Below are 21,105 nucleotides of genomic sequence, written 5' to 3'. Positions count from 1 at the left end.
AAAGATGACAACACCTAAGTGTCTAAGTTTGAATTGCATCAGAATTTTGCGAAGGTGTTGAAACGGATACCATCGTCGTTTTCAAATATCTCAGGTTACCATATTAAGGTTATAACTGCACAACCCTATCCTTTGCACATACTGTGTGTTGTACTTTTGACTGTAAAGCCTAGGCTTAGCTCTGAAGGAAGCTGAGAAAAGGGATTTGGCGTCTTGAAATTAAGGCCAGATGTGAAACATACATTGTGGGCGTGTGTGGAGAAAGAGTCTGCGCTGGCCATCATAGCCGCCGTTCGATCCTCCAGCTCTCCCAGTTTTTGCCCTCTTTCATCCAGAGCTATCCGGGCACGGGCAAGGTCTCCAACCACTCCAGAGGCAGCCCCCTTCATGCCCTCCATGCCCGCTGGGCCAGGGATGTGCTGGGCAAGGCTGCGGGAGGCTTTACCAGCAGATGTCTCACCAACTACCAGAAATACAAGGAAAGGTTTTTTAATTAACGTTGTTTATATAGTATAGAAGAAACATTTAAACGTGTGGAAAATAAATAAATAATTGGTACAGCAGGGAATGTAAACACAATCTTATGGACAAATGTATGACGTACAAAGCCAGTGCATCAACAAGGGATGAATTCACTTCTTAAATGCTGTGCATCAATATCGGCAAACAATACATTATCTTATGTTTTAGTACAGTACCTCCAACATAATGGACAATAGAGTCTGAAAAGTATTGGCATTTTGTCTGAAAAGTATTGGCATTTTGTCAGCTAATGACTTCAGCTGTTGGCCTCTATGTACATTTTTTATGGAGGGACAGACAGTAGGCTGACAGGAAATGGGGAGAGAGAGATGGGGGAAGACATGCAGTAAAGGCCGTCGGGATCTGGAGTCGAACCCGCGACACACTGCCAGACTGGATTACCAGCCAAGGTGCCTGGACCACTGAGCCATGGCCCAGGCTGTACATGCTATTATTGCACTAGGATATCTTATTTTAGAATGAGAACAGAACTTGTAAACAAAAAAGCTGAAGTTAACATGAAGCTACAGTAGGTGGTGTACTCACAGAGGTCCTCCCTGTCTAGGGATTGTGCCCCTCCACCAAACAAGCCTTTGAAGAACCCTCTGTTGGGAGCCTCTGGTGTCTCCACCGGGTTAAACAGCTCACTGAGCATCTCCTGGAGAAGAAACAACATGTCAAACGATGTACAGTATGTACTGTACGTACTGGATTAAGCTGTGCTCTAGTCTAGGCTGCCTGATTGTCGCCAACCACAAAAGGTGGAGGGGGGACTATGAAGTCTGTGTGTGCGCTAACTTGCTTGCATGTGTGCGTTCATGCATGCGTCACTTCCTGATCTTCATCTCCTCTAGCATGGTGAAATTGGTGATATAAATTTGTGGCATGCATAAATATGTCACCAGCTTGTGGACTTAACATTATGCATATCGAGGTCTTGCAATGCGGTAACCTAAATATAACTATGCTCAACTATTTAATAAACAAACAGCAGTCATTTATGTTCAGACATTGACAAGTCCACAATTTGTTTTACCTTAGTCCTCCATTTCTCCTATTTCACCTCACAGTGTAAAGTTTATAATAGTTGTTTTCTAAAGCACTTGTCAAACCATTATTTACACAACGTGCTAATGGATGGACAAATGGAGAACAGTGTTTAAGTCAGGCCTATAACCTACCCATTTTCGGGAAAGCATCCGTGTCATTTTAGATTTTTGCTATTCAAAAATAGCAGATATTAAACATCTGCATTTTTGAAAAATCTTGAAAGTGTTTAAAAATTGTTGAATTTTGAATTAGGAAAAAGTTTGAAACCACTGAGCTATACAAAATGCTGTAGGGATCTGACTCTGGTGTTAAACTCTTGAGCCCCATTGCCCCTGCCGGCGGGGGCAGCGGCTGTCCACCTCTGAACAGCTCTCAGCGGGTCAATGGAGACCCAATTGGTCTCCGGTTCCAACTCTGATGTTGGGGATTTACCCCCTGGGGTTTTTTAAGGGTAAGACCACTTTTGTAGAGGTTTGGGTTGTGTAGTCACCTTGCCATGATGCAATTCCAAATGTGGACAAGAAATAAAATAAAAAATTGCTCAAATTGGAGTTACATCATGGCAAGGTAAGTACACAACCCAAACCTCTTCACTGTATATTATCGATATGAATTCCCTAAAACAAAGTGGGAGTGATGTGACGGTATGTGACCTGCAGATTGTCACAGGTCTCCTGGCTGTATGTGATCCTCTGGATCTCCATGGGGGAGGTGAGGTACAGGGCCTGTCCCAGGCTGGAGAAACAGAATGTCCTGGCTATCCTCATGTCTGTCAGTGGCAAGTAGTTCACATCCACCAGGGGGCGCAGACTGGGCAAACTTTGGCAGAAAAACACACAGGAGTATAATAAGTATACACATCAGGGCTGGGCAACTATGACTGGAGAGGGCCACTATATTTCCACACTATATTTTCCACATTGCAGGTCGGGGGCAAGAATAGCCGATCAGCTATTTTTGCTATATTTGAATTGAAATCCTGAATATTTGTTTTGCTATTTTTGAATTGAAATCCTGAATATTTGTTTTGCTATTTTTGAATTGGGATCCTGAATAGTAAAATTTTTATTTTATTTCAAATTAATTTAGTTATACTTGTGTTAACTTCATGACTTTAAATGCAAATACATTGGGCATATAGTCATTCAGCTACTAATATAGACTGAAGTGATTAAAGCCCAAAGCCAGTTGCCCATATATGATATACATGATGTACTACACCCCCCATTTTATACATTTTGTGTTGAATTATGTCTGTCTCTGTACTGTCCCATCACGGACAGAGGATACAAAACAAAACGATAAAATGAATACATTATTATTAAAACCCCAAGAGACCCAAGACATGTTGAAAACAAAAAAGGTTTACTTTTGCGTTCTCGTTTTCCTTTTTTTCTGCTTTAAGTATTTGTTTCTACATTATTGCAAAAAGAAAAGGAAATAATAATCTGTACCCCGTTGATTGAAAAACAATAAAACAAAATAAAAGCTAAAACAACACACTTGGTATTAATGACTACAGATGAAGCATGTATGGAGGAGGCTACCTCAAAGTCATGATGTGTCCGTTGGCGCAGAAGCAGGCGATGCAGTTTGTTGCGGCCATCTGCACCACATCGGCTCTCAGCACGAAGGAGGACTCTGTGATGTTGTGTTTGTACAGGCGGGTCTGTGAGGGCATGGCCACAACCTTGGCCTGCTTCTCCGAGCACACCACAACATACTGGCTGTCCTGGCCCTCCTGGGAGGAGGAGGCGGGAGGGGAGGCCGGCCTGCGTCTCCTGCTCCGCTCCTTCTCCTTGTCCTCTTCAGAGGCGTTGGGGTCGTACCACGACTCGTACGTAGGGGGCAGCAGAGAGCCAGCTGCATCCAGCAGGGCCATGGTCAGGATGCCCCCCTTCAGTTTTACCAAAGTGCCTGACAATGCACAAAGAGATGAGTTTACATTATTTCTTGTGTTAGATTTATTTATTTGTTTTATTTATAAAACTGTGCGATTCTATTCGTTTTGCATAACTGTAATTAAAGTACTTTGTAACTCTGATTTGAACAGTGTACAGGGGTCTATATTCTATAATAAGCCCTCATCTCTAAATTCTTCCATCCATTGGAAAATAGATAATCTACAAGCTCACAACGTGTTGCCGTCGCACGTTGTGAGCATGCAGATTGCCTTGTAGACCCCCAAGATAGGGATGCTAGTGTTCGTTCAAGTGGTCAACCTGATAAAAAATAAATTATTTTACTGTTCAGACAGATGTTACTGACCCATACTGTACTGTATGTCTGGTGAAGCAATCCCTGGCTAAGATGTTAGAAGTAGGCCCAAAACACATATATAAATAATATAAGCTGTGGAAATTTTAAATCTATTCAAAATCTGCCAAGTCACATTCAGACACCACACACCCACACTCCATGCATAGAAGACTGAAAATGCCACAGGTTGAGGCCCACTACTTCTTCGTACCACAGGAGGATATTCCAGTGTTCTGCAGCAGTCTCTGGTCAGCACTGGTTGGCAGGCTGAGGGCCATCACCAGCACGGAGCCTGTGGTGGTGCCCACCAGCAGACTGGGGCTGACCGCCACGTCCGTCTTCCTGGGGAAGCTCTCGCAGAAGTGGAAGGAGGAGATGGCCTCTCGAGACTCTCTGTCTATGCTCGTCATGCTGGAGCTGCGTGAACGACAGAACGAGTTGTCCTTGGCATCTGGACAGGGAGAGGAAGGTGGGTGGCGCAAAGAAATGGAGTGAAGGAGAATTAAAATTAGAGAAGGGATACATGAAAGAGAGAGGAAGTATGAAGAGAGCCTCTTCTTCTTGCACTAACTGGTAATCACCCATGAACAGTGAACTGCTTGAACCTAAGCAGTTCACCTAACCATAATTTAAGTAGTGATTCTCAACCTTTTTCATTTCAAGTAAACCCAGTTAGATATGCATTAGGCCACACTCAGCTACTGACCTGTAACTCCTCAAGGACCCAAGGGGGTCCCTGGACCTCATGTTGAGAACCAGAGCTTTATAGCACAACTATCACTTGCCAAAAATAATTGTTAAAAAAAAAGAAAAGGGAAAAAAGTTTTGTTTAGGCGAGCAATGCTGGCATATGCATAAAGCATAAATCTGGCTTAAGTCAGCAGTCTAGTGTAAAAGGTTGAGAACCACTGCTGTAGCACATGCCATTCTCCAAGCTGTAATGCCATGTGGTTAACAACCGTTTGCTATAGAGCGTCGCAGTCCCTCCCCCTTTCAGAACGACGAGTGGCCCAGGAAATGAATCGCAATGCATTTTTCCCCATAGGCTTTTAATGACAATGAACACAATATTTTGGGCTGATCAAATAATTTATAAGAAGAAAAACAAAACAAATAGTGTTGTGTCCTGCCTATATTTTCTTCTTTCTAATGATTTGATCGGCCCAAAATATTGTGTTCATTGTCATGATTTGTCACGATCCGAGTTGGCTTTGTCCGCGGCGTAACCGTCTTTAAATAAATACTTTCTGAAAAGCCTATGGGAAAAATGCATTGAGATTCATTTCCTGGGCCACTCGTCGTTCTAAAAGGGGGAGGGACTGCGACGCTCTATTACGGCATGGTTCCAAGCTCCAAGTCTTCTTTTTAACAACATGACCCGAATATGCAGTAACTAACAAAGGATAACCCAGTATGTAATGTCCCAAAAGACTGAATATCCTCCAGGCTTTTTGACATTGATCTTCTTCTGCTCATATCACTCTTCCTTTAAATAGATTCTTAAAAATAATATATATATATATATTTTTTTTTTGGCAACCCCACTACAACTCTAGAGAAAGAACAAATTCATGTTTTGTTGCCAGGCTGACAACATTTCTAAATACAGGCTTTTACCCTCTTTGACAAGGCTAGTGAGGTCAACCCAACAGAAGCACCATGTCTCCCATTAAGAACTTCAAACACAAAGGGCGGACAAATCACCGCTGTGTTTCAGAGGCAAGAAAGTGCAAACAAGAAAAGCCAGATTTCCAACACCGAGTGCAGTCATACAGCTGAAACTTCCTCAAAAAAAAAGACAATGAAATAAGTAATGGTGAGAGTATTAGTGAGTCAGTGACCACACAGACTTGCATGCCAAGCCAGGAGAGGAAGACCCCAGCAATGGTGCAGATGGGGTTAGTAAACGTTATAATAACACTTCAGACCACAGATGGCCCACTCACGATATTCAGGGTTTGAGCATAGTTTACGGACATACTCCTTTGTGACAGGGGAGCACCTTTTCTTTTTATGTGGCAAAGAGCACTGGCGCCGCACCCTCTCCTCTGGGTCAAAGTGCAAACACAGAAATTGGTCGCTGTGTCTCAGCTTACAAAACAGGAATTTCATTCACATTGACACAATCTTGGAAGAAGAACAGCAGCATATATACACACACACACACACACACACACACACACACACACACACACACACACACACTCTCTAAACAGTGGATTGAAAGGTGATTACGCAGGGAGGTCACACCTGTAAGGAAATATGACGGTGCTTCAAAACTGAAAGTCAGGATGGCTTACCCAAGTCTGGCTTTTGCTCAGTAGGCGAGCTAATTTTCCGTGACATCTTGGCTGTAACAGAAACATACATTCCTATTCATAAATGCAAATAATCTTGGCTGTAACAGAAACATACATTCCTATTCATAATGCAAAATAATGTAAATTATTCCAATTCTGACAAATCTCAGCTTTCTCAAATGTCTTTTTACTCAACAATCCACATTCAAATGAGATACTGCAACCAGCAGGCACACATTGAGCTACTGCATCATGCTCAAACATTGGATAGTGATACACATGACATCTTTTTTGGCAACGTCCAAGAATAAGATTCGAATTTGTAATGCCATCTGTAGTGATAGGAAATTAAGCTTAAAAAATGCTTGCACTTGTTGAAAGCAGTTCTGGATAAAAGTGTCAGCTAAATGAAAATACTGTAATGTAAATGCTAATCCAACATAGTTTCCTTAATAAACCCTTGTCTGGGTGCGTTGCCCAAAAAACTGCCAAGAATATCCCACAAACATTTGCGAGACACTGAGCAGTACCACACAGCCATGGGGACTGTACTGTCAAACAAAGCAGGAAAAAGTCAAGACGACGTGGCATTAAAATGTCATTATTGTAGTTTACTACAAAGTAGGGCAATAAGAAGAAGCAAAACAACTGAAGCAAAGTAGGGTCAACAGAAGAAGCCCTGCAATCAAAAAATATGGCATCAAGGACAGCCGCTACGATTGAGAGAGTTCACTTCAGTTATGGTTAGACATTAGTTTCGTGAGGAAATAAACAATGCAGATTTTCTATGCTTCTGAATGAAGAATAACGTTCTGTAAGATCTGTAATGAAAGTGGGGCCTTTTTTGCCATGGCATGCTCAAGCCATAAAAGCTGTAGTGGTGTATCAAGGGCCCATGATACTGTAATTGGAGGAGCTGTTTGTTTATTTTTAGTATGTGATTGTGACTAGACTTTGTATACTTGGAGTTGGACCAGAATATAGCCAGGTTGGTGTTCTTTAAGTATATAAGTACAGGCAACACGAAACTCTGCTTCTGTTTCTTCTGAAAATAAACAGTTTTGTGTACATACAGTATACAGGTCTTTCATCAGTGGCTTTAATTTTTTGTTACTTTCATAGACTCTTTTTTTTTTGACAAATGGCTACTTTAGTAATTGTGATTCAAGCTGCATAGAAAATCTGCAACCTGTACAAAAGGATATGCAGTACTTCTATCATTCATGCATTTGGGAATAATCACTCCTGATCAATTTGATCAATCAAATACAGTACATGACCCCAACACCTCTTGATTAGTAAACAAAGATCACATTGCTGGAATGCATTTCTTTGTTTCAGTGGCACAAGTTGCACTGCGTGATGCTCTATTAAGGCAAAGCATGGTTAGACGAGTCATTTAAGATAGAGAGAAACCGAGAAATCGGAGCGAGAGAGTACATTCTGATCATACAGTACCAAAGTCATTGGCAACAGTCTTGGAGAAACGCCTGCTTTTGAACTTCACTGAAAAATGACAATAACAATAGTACATGTCAATCATTTGACATTTTTCAGCTCAGAGATTTGTAGGATGCAGATTGTTTGGCGAATACAGTACCCTTTTCAATGAACTTTTGCTGTTTTCGTTCATCGTCAGAATTGCAGGGTGAGGTAGATCCTACGTGCCAAGTAAGTAACAGTGTAAGCAGAATGAACCATACACAGTTGCTTTGTAGAAAGAAGGTAAAATTGGAGGCTTACCTGAAGTTGGTGATTTGCAACGATCCTCTGAGGCGTTGGAGCCGTCATTGGAGTCACAGAGTCCTGTCGGGAGGATGCAGAATGTTGTAAGCTACTTTTACAGCTTGTATGCCTGTATGGCGAGTAACATTTGAGCCATTCTTTATGCTAACATAAGCACACTCAACCACATAGCAAATACTGTAGGTTTCCACTTGAGTAAAAAAGTTAATATTTGTTGACCCAAGGTATCTCAGCGGTTTGTACCGTCAAGAAACACTGTATGCAGCAGGCAGAGTTAGATTATTTGTAAGCAGGTTGCTGATAGAAATGTCATTGCCAGTACTTAGTTAGTTGTTCACATAATGTTCAGTATATTTTATGTATTCATCACATAGTATATAACATAATGATCTGATGTGAGAGAAAAGAGAATAGACAAAAATGGAGGACTTAAAGAACAGATTTATGGTATTGAGAGATGAAGGAAAAGAAAGACTCACTTAAGCGAGAAGAGTGTAGTTTTTTCACAGACTCAGTATACAAGTTAGAAAGGCTGGACATGCAAGACGTCAAAGTTGGAATGTCTTTACAAAATCATAGAGAGAGACCAACAGTCAAATAAGGTCAACAACAGAACAGGGAAAACCTAAGTGAATACACTAAAATCCAGATTATTATTATGTTATTTTAAGAGTAACACTCTTTTCAGATTTCAGGAAGAAGCAGAGGATCGCAGGAGCCAGCAGCTGGACTCGTACCAACCCAAACAACTGATTCAGGGAATATTTTTGAAATGTCAGACATTGCCTTTATCCTTTGTGTAGCTTAATAACTGCTATTCTTTGCACAAAAAAGTGTTGAATACAGCTCGATGGCCAGAGAACAAGATGAATGAACAACGCAAAGACAAAGCGAGAATGAAAGCATGATGAGGCACAGAGTGAAAAACACAACATGACATAAAACAACATGACTTGACAGAAGCAAATAAGCAAAGCTCAATTACATGTTATGACTTAATAAAGTGATAAACATGTACTGTACATGGACAGTGAAAAGACACCAGAGCATGCTAGTTAAGGGCACAAGTACAAGTACACAGCTCACTAAAGCGGGATTTCTACTTAAAAAATGACTGATCTACAAGCAGATACGTTGTGAACATGTACATGTGCCCTTAACTAGCATGCTCTGGTGTCTTTTCACTGTCCAAATGAACAGATGGGAGAATCTGTAAGTGACGCCCCCTCTTGAGGGGGAGGAGCTACTGCTGGGGGGGGGGGCTCAAGTTGCAAAAGCCAAGCTGGCTGCCAAGTGTCAAACCGGTCTTCTCTAGCTTCACAGATCGCCTGCGATGGACCTAGACAGCTGACACCATTCAGACGATAATATTAATCTCTTACCCGATACTAAATTAATTACAGCTAAATAAAGCAATAACTATGTAAGACATATTTGACTGTGGCAGCCAGTGCAGGATGGGAGACGTCACAGACGGAAAGGAGAGGCCTTATGAAATAGAGAAAGACAGACGGCAGCAGTGAAACAGTGACATTGAAATGCTCACCTCCGGAGGGCTGTCTTGATTTGCGCGGAGAACAAGGCCTCTGGTAGGGATCAGAGGGACTGTACAAATCTGATGTGCCCATGTTCAGCAGCAATGTTTTTTGGAGGTAGTCCACCACAGCCAGACCGTTACTGTTGCCAAACACCACACTGTAACACAAGAGAGGTGGTATTTGTTTGCATTAGAAAACACAAAGCTAGAATGAGACAGTCTCCTCTGTATTCATTCAATTTGCACTTCGATAAGCTCCACCCACTCTGCGATGGCAAGCTGTCCTTCTCAACCTTTTGAGATGCATGTTAAATGGGGGATTTCTCCATATAAAATAATTGATCATTTCAGTAGCAATAGCTTCAAAATGTCTTCTAAATCTAGTCAACCAGGCCTGCAGTAGGCTATGCACTGGACAAATGTGCATGACATTATTTCAAACTAGCTTTCATGAAATGCATGGTAAGGGCCTACACTGGACACGGAATTGGCTCTGCAACAGCACCCTGCCACTATAATCAATGAAACCGTGGTTGCGGTGCGCAGTTTATGCGTAAGCTACACACATGAATCTTTCTTTTTTTTACGCTTGTGCTCTATATTTCCGTGTGTCCACGGGGGCTACGCAGACCTTCGCCTCACCTTCAGAGGAACGAAATAGTAAATACGGAACTCCCCGCGGGACGAACCATCACGGACGAGTTGTCGGTGTAGCCAGTCTAGCGTACAGTTCTGTTCCGTCCCCAGTGTAGCCCGGACATAAAGCCCTAACCACACCAAAGGGTCAAGACGGTTTTAGCGTTGTCCATGCGGTGTGATATGTCTTGTTACACGTTGACCCACATTGACCCTAGTGATTCAACGCGTGGAATTCAATGGCCCAAACCACACCAAAAAAAATGAGACGGTTTTAGCGTTAACTCCTTGCAACCGTTTGGACCCAAGGAGTAGCATGGTGACCCTTTGGTGTGGTTAGGACTTAAGACTACGGTAATTAGTATTATTGCCATCACCTTGGTGCGTCAGTCGTGTAACTTTCCTAACAGGCATGAAATAACATTGAGTATCGTTGTACTCTTAAATGCTACTTGAGGTATTTAACTGGCTACAATGTGTGGCAACAGTTAGTTTGTCTGGACAAGAAGTTCAGCTACACTCTACTCAACTCAGTGCACTGATATAATCAAATCAAGCAGGATTTACCCCCCCCGACAGTATGACTATGGCCTCTGGCTACAAAGAACAGACAGAGAGAAGTGAGGACAGTGTAAGTGTGTGCGCATGAGTGTGCGTGCATGTGTGTGTGTGTGTGTGTGTGTGTGTGTGTGTGTGTGTGTGTGTGTGTGTGTGTGTGTGTGTGTGTGTGTGTGTGTGTGAGAGAGACTTACAGGCCGTAGGAGGAGTTGATAGCTAGGCTGGTGATCTGTTGTGGTGGCTCCCCACTCACCCAGACCAGCTGGATCACTAACTCCACCTGGTAGCCCGGAGACTGCTTCAGCGGGGAGGTCCTCACCCTGCAGAAAAAAATATTGTCCGCAACAATACGCAGAAATTATGCCATAAGCTGTTGAAAGTAGTTGCTTGTTCTCCATGTTGATCTCATCTTATTCGGGTGTGCTACACACAGATTGTCTAGAACAACTAAGCCCATCACTACTCTCACTTCTCAACAAATGTTGGTGAAGGAAATCCTTAAATGAGTTACCCCCCGACATTCCTAGTTAGCTACTGGTAGATAAACACCCTTTAGGACAGAAAGAGCAGTGAGATTCAAAAACTGCAGTCCTTTAATTTGACATGTTCTGACTAAAAGTTATGTAATCTGTCCCAGACATTGACCATGTAATGTGTTTGAAGAATGGTCCAATTGGAAGTCAAACTCCTAACCCTGGCAGGGTCAAAGCCATGCTCTACACACACAGAACTTACTTTCTTACTTAATCATGCTGTAATTACATCTGGTGGGGGGTTGCAGATATTCATTACACAATTCTGAAGTATTCGGCCACCTTTGTGGCATACTGTACACAACAAGGATGACAGCATAAAAAACATTCATACTGAACACATGGCATGTTGTCACGGGGTCCATCAGAGTTGGTGCTGCCTGTGGAAGGCTGGGCGGGAGGCTCAGTCTCCTGCGGACTGGAGGCGGCTCCTCCTGGGGCGGGCAGGGTGGGGGTCTGCTGCTGCTCCCCTCCTGTTGGGTCTGGAGACTCCACATCACACAGTTCACACTGCATGCGCACCTCTAGTAGCTGTGAAGGAAATCCATTTATACATACTCAGAGAATTCAGACAAATCTATCTTTACTGCACCACATTGTACTAAAGTACATGTTTGTGTGTGGGCATGAAGACTACTTGAACCTAAACCTTGCAGGGAGAAACAAAAACGGATACCCCTGAATAGTGTAGTCATCAGGACTCTAATATCTGGAACTATTTATTTATGTATACGTTTATTTGGGAGGGACAGCGCATATTGTGTGTGTGTGTGTGTGTGTGTGCATGTAAATACACCGGCTTTAGAAATAATGTTAGTTTACATCCGTACAGAAAACAAGAAACAATACAAAAAGGGGGGATTCCAGTTATCAAAGGTAAAAAATTACTTTTTTTTAAGGATTCCTCAGTGATGGAAGTTTGGAACCTGTGTTTTTTTTTATGTCTTTCTTATACAACTGTTCTTGAGTGTCGTCACACCTGTGCAAGACCAATATTCGTGAAACAGTACTCAATGTGAGAGAAGATTAAGAATCAAGAGTCGTATGGTTGAACCCCATCAGAACTTCCGTCTTCCTTTCTCTCCTCTTAATGTTCCTGTCTTAATTAATACAAAACTAGCTGAAAGGTGAGCTGCATCAGCAGCAGCAGAGCCTAGTCAAATCTAATGTGGTAATAGAAGTTTGTTCACAACCCTTAAGGCAACTTCATCCTGATTGGTGCAGTGACTGTATAGGTAGAAGTACCTGCACAACTTCAGTGGTCACTTCCTGTTTGCTGAACCTATAGACAATGACATGGGCAGAGACTCCGGCCACACAGAGCATCCTGCTCTCAGGGCACCAGGAGAGAGTCTGGATGGCAAACGGGTCCTCTTCTACTATGTCTGTGCTCGGCTTCTCCTCCTTTCCGCGAGCCCTTTCAAAAACCTTGGCAGTCTTCAGCTTGTACAGTACTTGAAGCATTACTGCAGGAAAACAGAATTAAGGAAAGTTATTATGACATGATTAAAATGGGAGTGGCCACAGTACAGACATAACTTTACACACCAAGCATCATGCAAATAAATGAAACACCATCTAATTTAATAGTTGACAGATTATTGTCACATCCTATTGATTATTACTCACATCCTATTGCCTTATGGTTGCCGGAAGACACAGAGGAAAACGGTAACCAGCCGGTAGCTTCCTAGATCTAGTCGTCATTCCATAATAGGAATAATCACAAAAGACTATCTAATAATCCCTTCCTACTATTGGTTGAGCAAATTTACATTGACTAGATATAGGTTTGAGAAATAAATATGACGTGCATGCAAATAAATCCCACCAATAAATCTCCCCATGTGTGTGAAAGGCTTAAAAAAAGTTTTGACTTCTAGCCATTAGCAGTGATTGCCATTAGCAGTGATTCCCATTAGCAGTGATTGCTATTAGCATTGATTGCCCGTCTTCAACAAATTTGTGAACTGTATATCTCTGCATACATTTAAAAGTCAATCACTGCCATTCATGTTGTCATAACTTTCAAAAATCACTGCACTACTTCAATCCAATACAGCCATTGGATATAAATAAGTATGCCTGGATTTTTTTAATTTGAAGGGGGTTAGGGTTATAATGTTTATTATGGACAAAATATAAACAAACATAATCTAAACAATAATGACATTTGGGTGGGGGGGGGGTATGTAAACTATGTGGCTGATATTGACAATGACACTGGTATGGTCTCTTAAGATTTATCAAGATACTCACATGCAGAAGCGTCCCAAAATTTGATTGACCCATCAGCATGTCTTATGGTCAATGTCATGTTTATAGTTGAGGGAAAAAAAGGAAACTCCTGATTAGCATACAATATAGCTTCCATGTAGTGTGCACACACACACACACACACACACACACACACACACACACCCCCCCCCCCCCCCCCAAGCTTTGAGTCTAAACTCACCCTGTGATGATGATCTCTGGGTAGCTCAGTGTGCCTTGACCCCAGTTTCCACCATTAATAGGCCATTCCTATGGACAGCAGAACACACGTTAAGTTTTATGCTGAATTCACACCAGCAGTGGTATGCCACTTCCGCATTCTGAGAGAGATTGCCAATGCATGTGCCTAGACTGTGGCAAGGAGCGACTACAGCTTTCACCGCTGCGACACAAAAATGCAACTTCTTCGCTGACACTGTGCGGCGACACCAAAGCGCACTGTGCTCTTAATTTAAACACGCGTGGACTGGGCGTAGTGTACACACTAAACAGACTACTGTATGGAAAGTACTGAATATTGATTTTAAGTTGAGTTTTGAAAAGCAGTCGTTTAAGGTTGACTACTAAGGGTATAGATTGTTCATAAATAAGCTACCCTGGCTGTGAGCTTTCCTAGAGGGCACAACTGTTCTGGCTTGAGCAGTGGAGCTCTAACTGGACCATAGCTCACTTATTTACGACATGTCAGTCATACCTCGGGCACGCCCATTTAGCGGAATCCTGTATTGCGAAAATTCGCTCACCGAATTCGCTGAATTAAGCAGTAATACCATTTCAGAAGCAGTGCTTCAAATTTGTAGAGTTTAAAAGGGAACATACTGCAACTCGTGATTAAAATTAGGGATGGAGATCTTGCAGGTCTTTTCATAGATGAGGTTTTTGTACATGCTTATTGAAAAATCACACCCATGTGAAGTGAAGTCTTATCATTGTACATCATCAAACATCATCTCATTCCGTTCAATCACAATTTGGGTCCTCAACTTTATCAATGTTTGTGTTTGTGGACACACACTAAAAGCCTAAAAACCTAAAAAGTGTTTGTGTTCCATCCTTATTGTGGGCCTACCTTCTTACTGTAACCTTGTCTCTTTTGCCGGCAGCCGACAGAGTAAAGTGCAGGAATCAGTTCCGCGGGGCAGTCAGCAAAGTATTCACAGCAGGTTACTGGTGATTCATGGATGGTTATAGGATATGGATTCTCAAACATTGGGTACCTGTCAATACAACAATGCCATTACAATAAAGCTGGCAATGTCATGAATATGTTTTTATATAACCCATTGTTATTTGGTATGGATGGGTATTTCAAGACTAGACTGATCTATTTATCAATCTCAGGTGGACAACAACAACAACAACAACAATAATAATGACAAAATAATAATAATAGTGTAGGACCACATATTCACCCAATCTGTCCGAGATCAATTACAACTAAATCCTTTTCAAGCAGGACCACAACACCATAAGGCTCCTGGAAATCTGGTAAATCAGCAGAAAACACAATGTATTAAAAAGGCTCTTCTTACATAAGTCTCCTAATACACCCTCCCCCCCCCCCAAAAAAAAGAAAAGAAAAGAAAGAAAAGAAAAGAAAATCTGCCTAGAGCCATGCGTGGGAACGTACCATTGGGATATGGGGTTTCACAGAGCATTAGGAAGTCAACAATGGGGAAGTCCATCTCCAGTACGGCAGTGCTCTTTCCATGCATCACTGTCAGACAGGATCTTCTGCCCACTGTGTCGTAAGACAGACCGCCAGACAGGACCATGAATGCGTCCCTGGACACAAGAAACACAAATAGAAAGACGTACGATGTATACAGTAGACACACACACATGCAGAGAGATCAAACATGTACAATATATATACAAAAGGCCCAGACACACACAAATAGAAACATACCTGTACACTTTAATAGATTCCGTTTTTAGTACTGATGTTGTCAAGAAGTGTAGATCTAATCAGGACTAAGTGGATATAGAGGCCCAGGGACAGTCACTCTATATCCACTTAGTCCTAATTAGATACACTGAGAGCTAATGAACTAAGGTTTTACTATTGCAGCTTCTGGGGGGTGTCATGAGACTACTTCAACAATACATCATTCTGTGATGGATATTCATGTCAACATAACTCCAAAGACAAACCGGAACTAAACCCTTCCCGGTTATCTCTCAACAAAGTTCGTAGACCTAAACAATGCAATAACATCCAAAAGTTAAATGTTGGCTGAAATCCCATTCTAATTCCTCTCAGCATACAGTAATTAAATGCATCTGTATAAAGTCTAGTCAGTGGCTTCGTGATATAATGTCCTGTCTCGAGTTGGAGATGTTAAGGTTTTCAATTGCCGGTTCTGAAAAGAAGTTTTACAAAACCTGGGGTCCGTTTATGACATTCTACCACAACACACAAACGGTATAGTGTGCCGTGCCTCGGCCACGCCAACCACAACTGAAACAAATTCTGCTCTGCTATTAAAATCTGCTTTATTATTTTTATTTTATTTTTTTGTAATTATGTATGCATGTATTTCGTGTATGTGTATAGATTTATGTATTTTCCGACTATCCTTGGGATTGTGGGTGGGGGGTGGGTGGGGTAGGGGATGGAGTTTTATTTGATATGTCTCTGTTTAATGCTTGCCCCTGGGTTTGTCAAAAAACTTTAAAGGGGGGATGACACGGCCCTCGGGAGGTAATAAGGCTATTAAAATTAGCATATTGGATTATGACGTCAGATCGGGATCGCACAATTTGACCAATGAAATTGATCTTTTATCTGGGCTAAGGGCAGAGCGCCTCTAGGCTCTGCGAGTTAGCATTCCTGGTGGCTATCAACTCATGCTAGTGGTTTTGGTGTCAGACTTAGCTTCATAATTGTTGAAAGTGTCAACCAAAAAAAAAAAAATCGCTGGAAAATCTTTGTTACAATGACATTGAGTTGACGTGTAAGTTTTAGGGTAAACTGTTGCATAATCGCAATTTCGCGTGACGAGTTCCATGCCCCGGCAGAGAGCTGGGATGCAGCTCTCTGTAACCCCGCTAACATGGCCTCAAATTCAGCCTTGTGCAGAGCCCTGTTCACAGGTTCACTGCCTGTCTATAGCAGCACTGCACCGGGCTAAAATGCATATCCGTCTTCAAATATCTTATGTACCACAGCATTGTTCAAGTGAACTGTGTGTTTATGCTTGTTCATTGTAATAATCAATATCGCCGCGTCACTCGAGTCCCGTCCCGTGGCCGGGCCATCCAGTCCTCTGTCCCCGCCGTCATAGTGCCTCTACCCGGGGCACTGCTGCCGGCTCAAGTAACCTGACCTCTCTCCCCCCCTCTCCCTCTCTCCCTCTCTCTCTCACACACACCGATATGGGGGGGCGGTCTCTCTCTCTCTCTCTCTCACACACACACACACTGCGTCTTGCATCAGCGCGCATACGGAGTGCCTTACGCACCGCAATTCTCTCCCTCCGTATCTCTCTCTCTCTCTCTCTAATAATAATAAAACGCATCACAGCGCGACAACTTGTGAAGATTAGATATATTCGAAGAAACTAGCATTTAGGAACCACTGGAAAAAGTGTATCCGTGCGCAACTTGGAGCTCTCCAATAGCCACATAACATTCAGAAGGCATGTGATGTCTTCGTCACCCCCAGATGAAACTTTCATCTCATTAATCATTGACATAGCGTTATTTAGGCTATAATGATCAACTTGTATGGGTGATCATTTTATGTATATCAAATATTATATTAACTCAAGGTAATTAATGCTACAGCTCTGAATATAAATGTCGGAACTGGTGTAAAATGGAGAATAAGCCTGTTTCAGTGTTGAAAACCAGAACAGGTACGCTCGCCCCTTTTCCAACTCACCCCCACGAAAAGTGAAGAACGGTCGCCCTGGAATTTCGAAAAGTGAAGACGGCTTGCCCCAAAGCCATGAATAGCTCGCCCCCAAAGTGTGGTTATCTCGCCCCACAGCGTGGATATCTCACCCCAAAGCACGGATATCTCGCCCCATGTTTATTTCATGTTTATTTTACCTTATTTCTCATATTAGAACCTTTAGAATCAATGTTGTTTGTCAAAGGAGAACATTTAGAACCAGTTTGTTGTTGTTGGTCAAATGAAAATGATGCATGGTACCCAGGGGGCAAACCACCCTTTTTTTTAGGAAAACTGCATTTGCCATGACCTCAAAGGTTGTCCACCAGAAATAATAATAATAATCAATTATTTTGCTGGAAATCCAATATGGCCGCCCCAATATTAGCCCCTATTAGTTATAATGGGGGGGTGAATAGGGCAACATTTTAAACTGAGGGATATTTTTTGTATTGCAAGTTTCCATGAAATCCAATATGGCCGCCATCCCAGGGGCATGGAACTCGTCACGCGAAATTGCGATTATGCAACAGTTTACACTAAAACGTACACGTCAACTCAATGTCATTGTAACGAAGATTTTCCAGCGAAAATATATATTTTTTATGATACTTTCACCTAGTATGACGCAAAAAGTTACCTCAAAACTAGTAGCCTTTAGTGCGCTAGCCACTCAGCTTGCCTAGATGCTAGGTCATGTCAGAGCTTGAGATATAGTCACGTGCCGTTTGAAATCGTTTTCATTCAGACCACGTGATGTACCTTATCAGCAATGTTAATCTCGGGCCGTGACATTCCCCCTTTAATAAAAAGATTTTGAAAAGAAAAAATAATTAATTAATAAAATATTGTATGTACTGTACAGCTACTGCACAGCACATCCATGCTACTGTATCTTGAAAACAACCGGAAAAGCTGCTTTCGCTACAGGACATGGAGAGTGTACAAATATAACCAAATGGTTACATTTGTACAATATCAGAGTTAAATGAACACGAGGATTTTACTGTGTACAGTCGGTTTTGACACAGGATGGGTGGGAACTCACAACATGTCAGCTGTTAACGGCACACTTAAGAATAAGAGAGGTCTCCCTTCCTCAGGTTCCCCGGAGGAAGATCACTGGTTTAAATTTAAACCCTATAAATGTATTCAGAGCAGCAGCTTCCTGTGCAGTCTTCTTTTATTCTTAATATTTATTCTTTGTTGTCCTGCACCAGCGACTAACGTGGATGTGCATAATTCTGTTTGAATCAGCTCCGTTCCTTTAGTCCCTTACCCAGCCCTGGTGGTTTTATACTCCACTTTGAGGATAGGCTTGCATGGTTCTGGCTTCTTTCCATCCTTAGGTTGCTTTCCTGGTGGAAGTAACAGTATACATACTCAAATTAAGACAAATATGCAGTATAGTGACTATATAGAAGACTTGGAAAGAAACAAAAAGAAAAGAAAGAAAATAGCTGATCTACAAGCTCAGGTTGTAAATTGGCTACTAATTGATGTACGACAAAGTGTATAGGGCTTATGTTATTAATAAAGCTAATGCAATGAGCACTACGGAAGACCTACAGTACATGATGTGTGTACAACATGAGTAGTCACCTCAGACAATCAGTTGAACTATTTTTTTTAAATATTATTAATGAAAAATATAACACTGCCCTACCCAGTCAAATTAATGAATTGCTACTTGTAAAAAAATAAAAGTACACAAACACGAAGGTGACCCATATGGTACAGTACATATGCTGACCATATGTCACACACGGCAATATCAACTGACCAATGTGCATGTTTGCCAATGTGATGATTCATGTCCGTTGTATTACCATGAACATTTAAATGAGTAAAATATATTGTATACTGCAGATATTGATGTCATTTAGATCATATTATGTACTAACAAGAGGGAAAGCACTGGTGTCATCGCAGGATGTAAAACATTGCTTCCTCAAATTAATATTACATTTATATAATCACATTTGGACAATTAATTGGGATTAACCCATTCTTTTTTTTCTTCCCTTACATTTTTATCCCACGATTTTGTAACCCAGTTTTCTTTTCACCCAGTGCCAATTACCTAATGTAATTCTGGGCGCTACACTTCCTCTGCCAACCTGGGGGGGCAGCGGACTGACCTCATGCCTCCTTCTATGCATGAGGAGTCCAAGCTGCTTCTTTTCACCTGACAGATGGGAATTTCCCCGGCCGGACGTAGCGCGTGGAAGGGACACGTTATTCCGACCAGTTCCTTTCCCCTCCATCAGGCGCCCCGGCTGGCCAGGGGGAGGTAGTTTTAGAGACCAGGATTACGGCATGTTTTTGTGAGGGTATCTACCCTAGGGGACACGGGGAGAACATGCAAACTCCACACAGAAAGGCCCTATCGCCAACCCCGGCCTCGGGTATGGGCACTGATGACGCGGAGGAGGGAACACGCCGCCAGTGCCCACAGCGTCCCCAGCAGGAATCGAACCCAGGACCTTCTAGCTGTGAGGCGACAGCACTAACAACTGTGACACCGTGCCCCTTTGGGATTAACCCATTTTGAACGGGAACCCCTTATGGTGTTAGCATTATGTTATGCTTTAGCTATTGAAAAATAGCAGATCTTCAAGTTCATAGCGCATCTGCTATTTTTGAAAAATCAAAGAACGACTGACATAGACTGACATCAGGTCAGAAAGGGTTAATATTGTAGTCCAAACTGTGCAGTCCCAATGTGTAGATCTTACCATGTGGTGTGATGGTCTGTGCAGGCTTGGCAGGGGCTCGTATATTCCACGTGGTCAGAGTGCCATCAGAGTGGCTGCACGTAAATTGCTTACCCTCATGATGCCATGCTACAGAGTGGATTGCCTGATAGAAACGCAGACAAACGCATGCATGAGATAACAGGAAAACTTTAGAATTTAGAGATAAACGTCTAAACGGGACCCAAACTAGTTAAAATAGCAGATCTTCAAGCTCATAACGCTTCACCAGTCGTAGATCTGCTATACTTTTACTACTTCTTAAACTTTCTTTTAAAGTAGGTTGACAGGAAATGGGGAGTGAGGGAGTGAGAGAGGGAGAGAGAGAGAGAGAGATGAGGAATGACACGCAGAAAACGCTGTCGGGATCAGGACTCGAACCTGCGATGCGCTGTCAGCCTACATTGAGCCTACATTGAGCTTAGTTACAATTTACAATTTACAATTTACAATTTAGGCATTTAGCAGACGCTCTTAATCCAGAGCGACTTACATTTAAGCAAGAACAAAAGCATGGGAATACATCACATAAAAGCATTTATCATGAAACATGCGTAAGCTAAGAAGGTAACAGTGGAATATCTATATGATGAAACTATACATACAGTATACATAATAAACTATACATATTCACTACTATGCTATACATATGTACTATGGCGTGCTATGACTATATACAATACAATTATAGTGCTGTCTACATAACATGCTATAAGTCTGTGTCAAATGCTATCTAAGCCAACAGAAATGCTATCTAAGGGGTTAGGGTAAGTGCTATGGGCCATGATGGAGTCTGAAAAGGTGGGTTTTCAGGCTACGGCGGAAGATTGGGAGTGATGCTGCAGTTCTGACTGCAATGGGAAGTGCATTCCACAGTTTTGGAGCCAGAAGGGAGTTGCATTAGTTGCATGTGTATGAACACGCCTACCCTTACCCAAACCAGCCAAACTGTGGGAGTGGCTAGAGCAGCGACAGAGAGTAGCGACTGCCAGCTTCCCACCCACAAACAAACAATTGTGTTCGCAAAGGACTC

General features: G+C 42.2%; 1 protein-coding gene across 6 annotated transcripts in view; it reads right to left on the bottom strand.

Annotated features, from left to right (window-relative positions):
* Positions 1 to 21,105, bottom strand: part of stxbp5b (syntaxin binding protein 5b (tomosyn)) — a 39,334-nt gene that overhangs the window by 4,396 nt on the left and 13,833 nt on the right. Inside the window, exons 8-28 of one of the 6 annotated variants that reach the window (XM_083792263.1) lie at positions 20,055 to 20,178; positions 18,596 to 18,674; positions 15,049 to 15,203; positions 14,831 to 14,903; positions 14,488 to 14,635; positions 13,600 to 13,667; positions 13,401 to 13,441; positions 12,387 to 12,607; positions 11,476 to 11,672; positions 10,803 to 10,928; positions 9,424 to 9,572; positions 7,875 to 7,937; positions 7,732 to 7,791; positions 7,590 to 7,637; positions 6,132 to 6,182; positions 5,778 to 5,879; positions 4,043 to 4,282; positions 3,120 to 3,489; positions 2,226 to 2,391; positions 1,069 to 1,180; positions 243 to 463 (exon numbers count right to left, since the gene is read on the bottom strand). In XM_083792263.1, the coding sequence (XP_083648389.1) occupies positions 243 to 463; positions 1,069 to 1,180; positions 2,226 to 2,391; positions 3,120 to 3,489; positions 4,043 to 4,282; positions 5,778 to 5,879; positions 6,132 to 6,182; positions 7,590 to 7,637; positions 7,732 to 7,791; positions 7,875 to 7,937; positions 9,424 to 9,572; positions 10,803 to 10,928; positions 11,476 to 11,672; positions 12,387 to 12,607; positions 13,401 to 13,441; positions 13,600 to 13,667; positions 14,488 to 14,635; positions 14,831 to 14,903; positions 15,049 to 15,203; positions 18,596 to 18,674; positions 20,055 to 20,178 (2,814 nt within the window). The remainder of the gene's footprint in view (positions 1 to 242; positions 464 to 1,068; positions 1,181 to 2,225; positions 2,392 to 3,119; positions 3,490 to 4,042; positions 4,283 to 5,777; positions 5,880 to 6,131; positions 6,183 to 7,589; positions 7,638 to 7,731; positions 7,792 to 7,874; positions 7,938 to 9,423; positions 9,573 to 10,802; positions 10,929 to 11,475; positions 11,673 to 12,386; positions 12,608 to 13,400; positions 13,442 to 13,599; positions 13,668 to 14,487; positions 14,636 to 14,830; positions 14,904 to 15,048; positions 15,204 to 18,595; positions 18,675 to 20,054; positions 20,179 to 21,105) is intronic. The other 5 variants (XM_083792265.1, XM_083792264.1, XM_083792267.1 and 2 more) reach the window with 5 other exon arrangements.

This window comes from Protomyctophum parallelum, assembly GCF_964188405.1.
Source record: "Protomyctophum parallelum genome assembly, chromosome: 20".
NCBI classification, from domain to species: Eukaryota; Metazoa; Chordata; class Actinopteri; order Myctophiformes; family Myctophidae; genus Protomyctophum; species Protomyctophum parallelum.
Note: the sequence above shows the minus strand (reverse complement) of the source record. Positions and strands in the feature narration are given on the sequence as shown.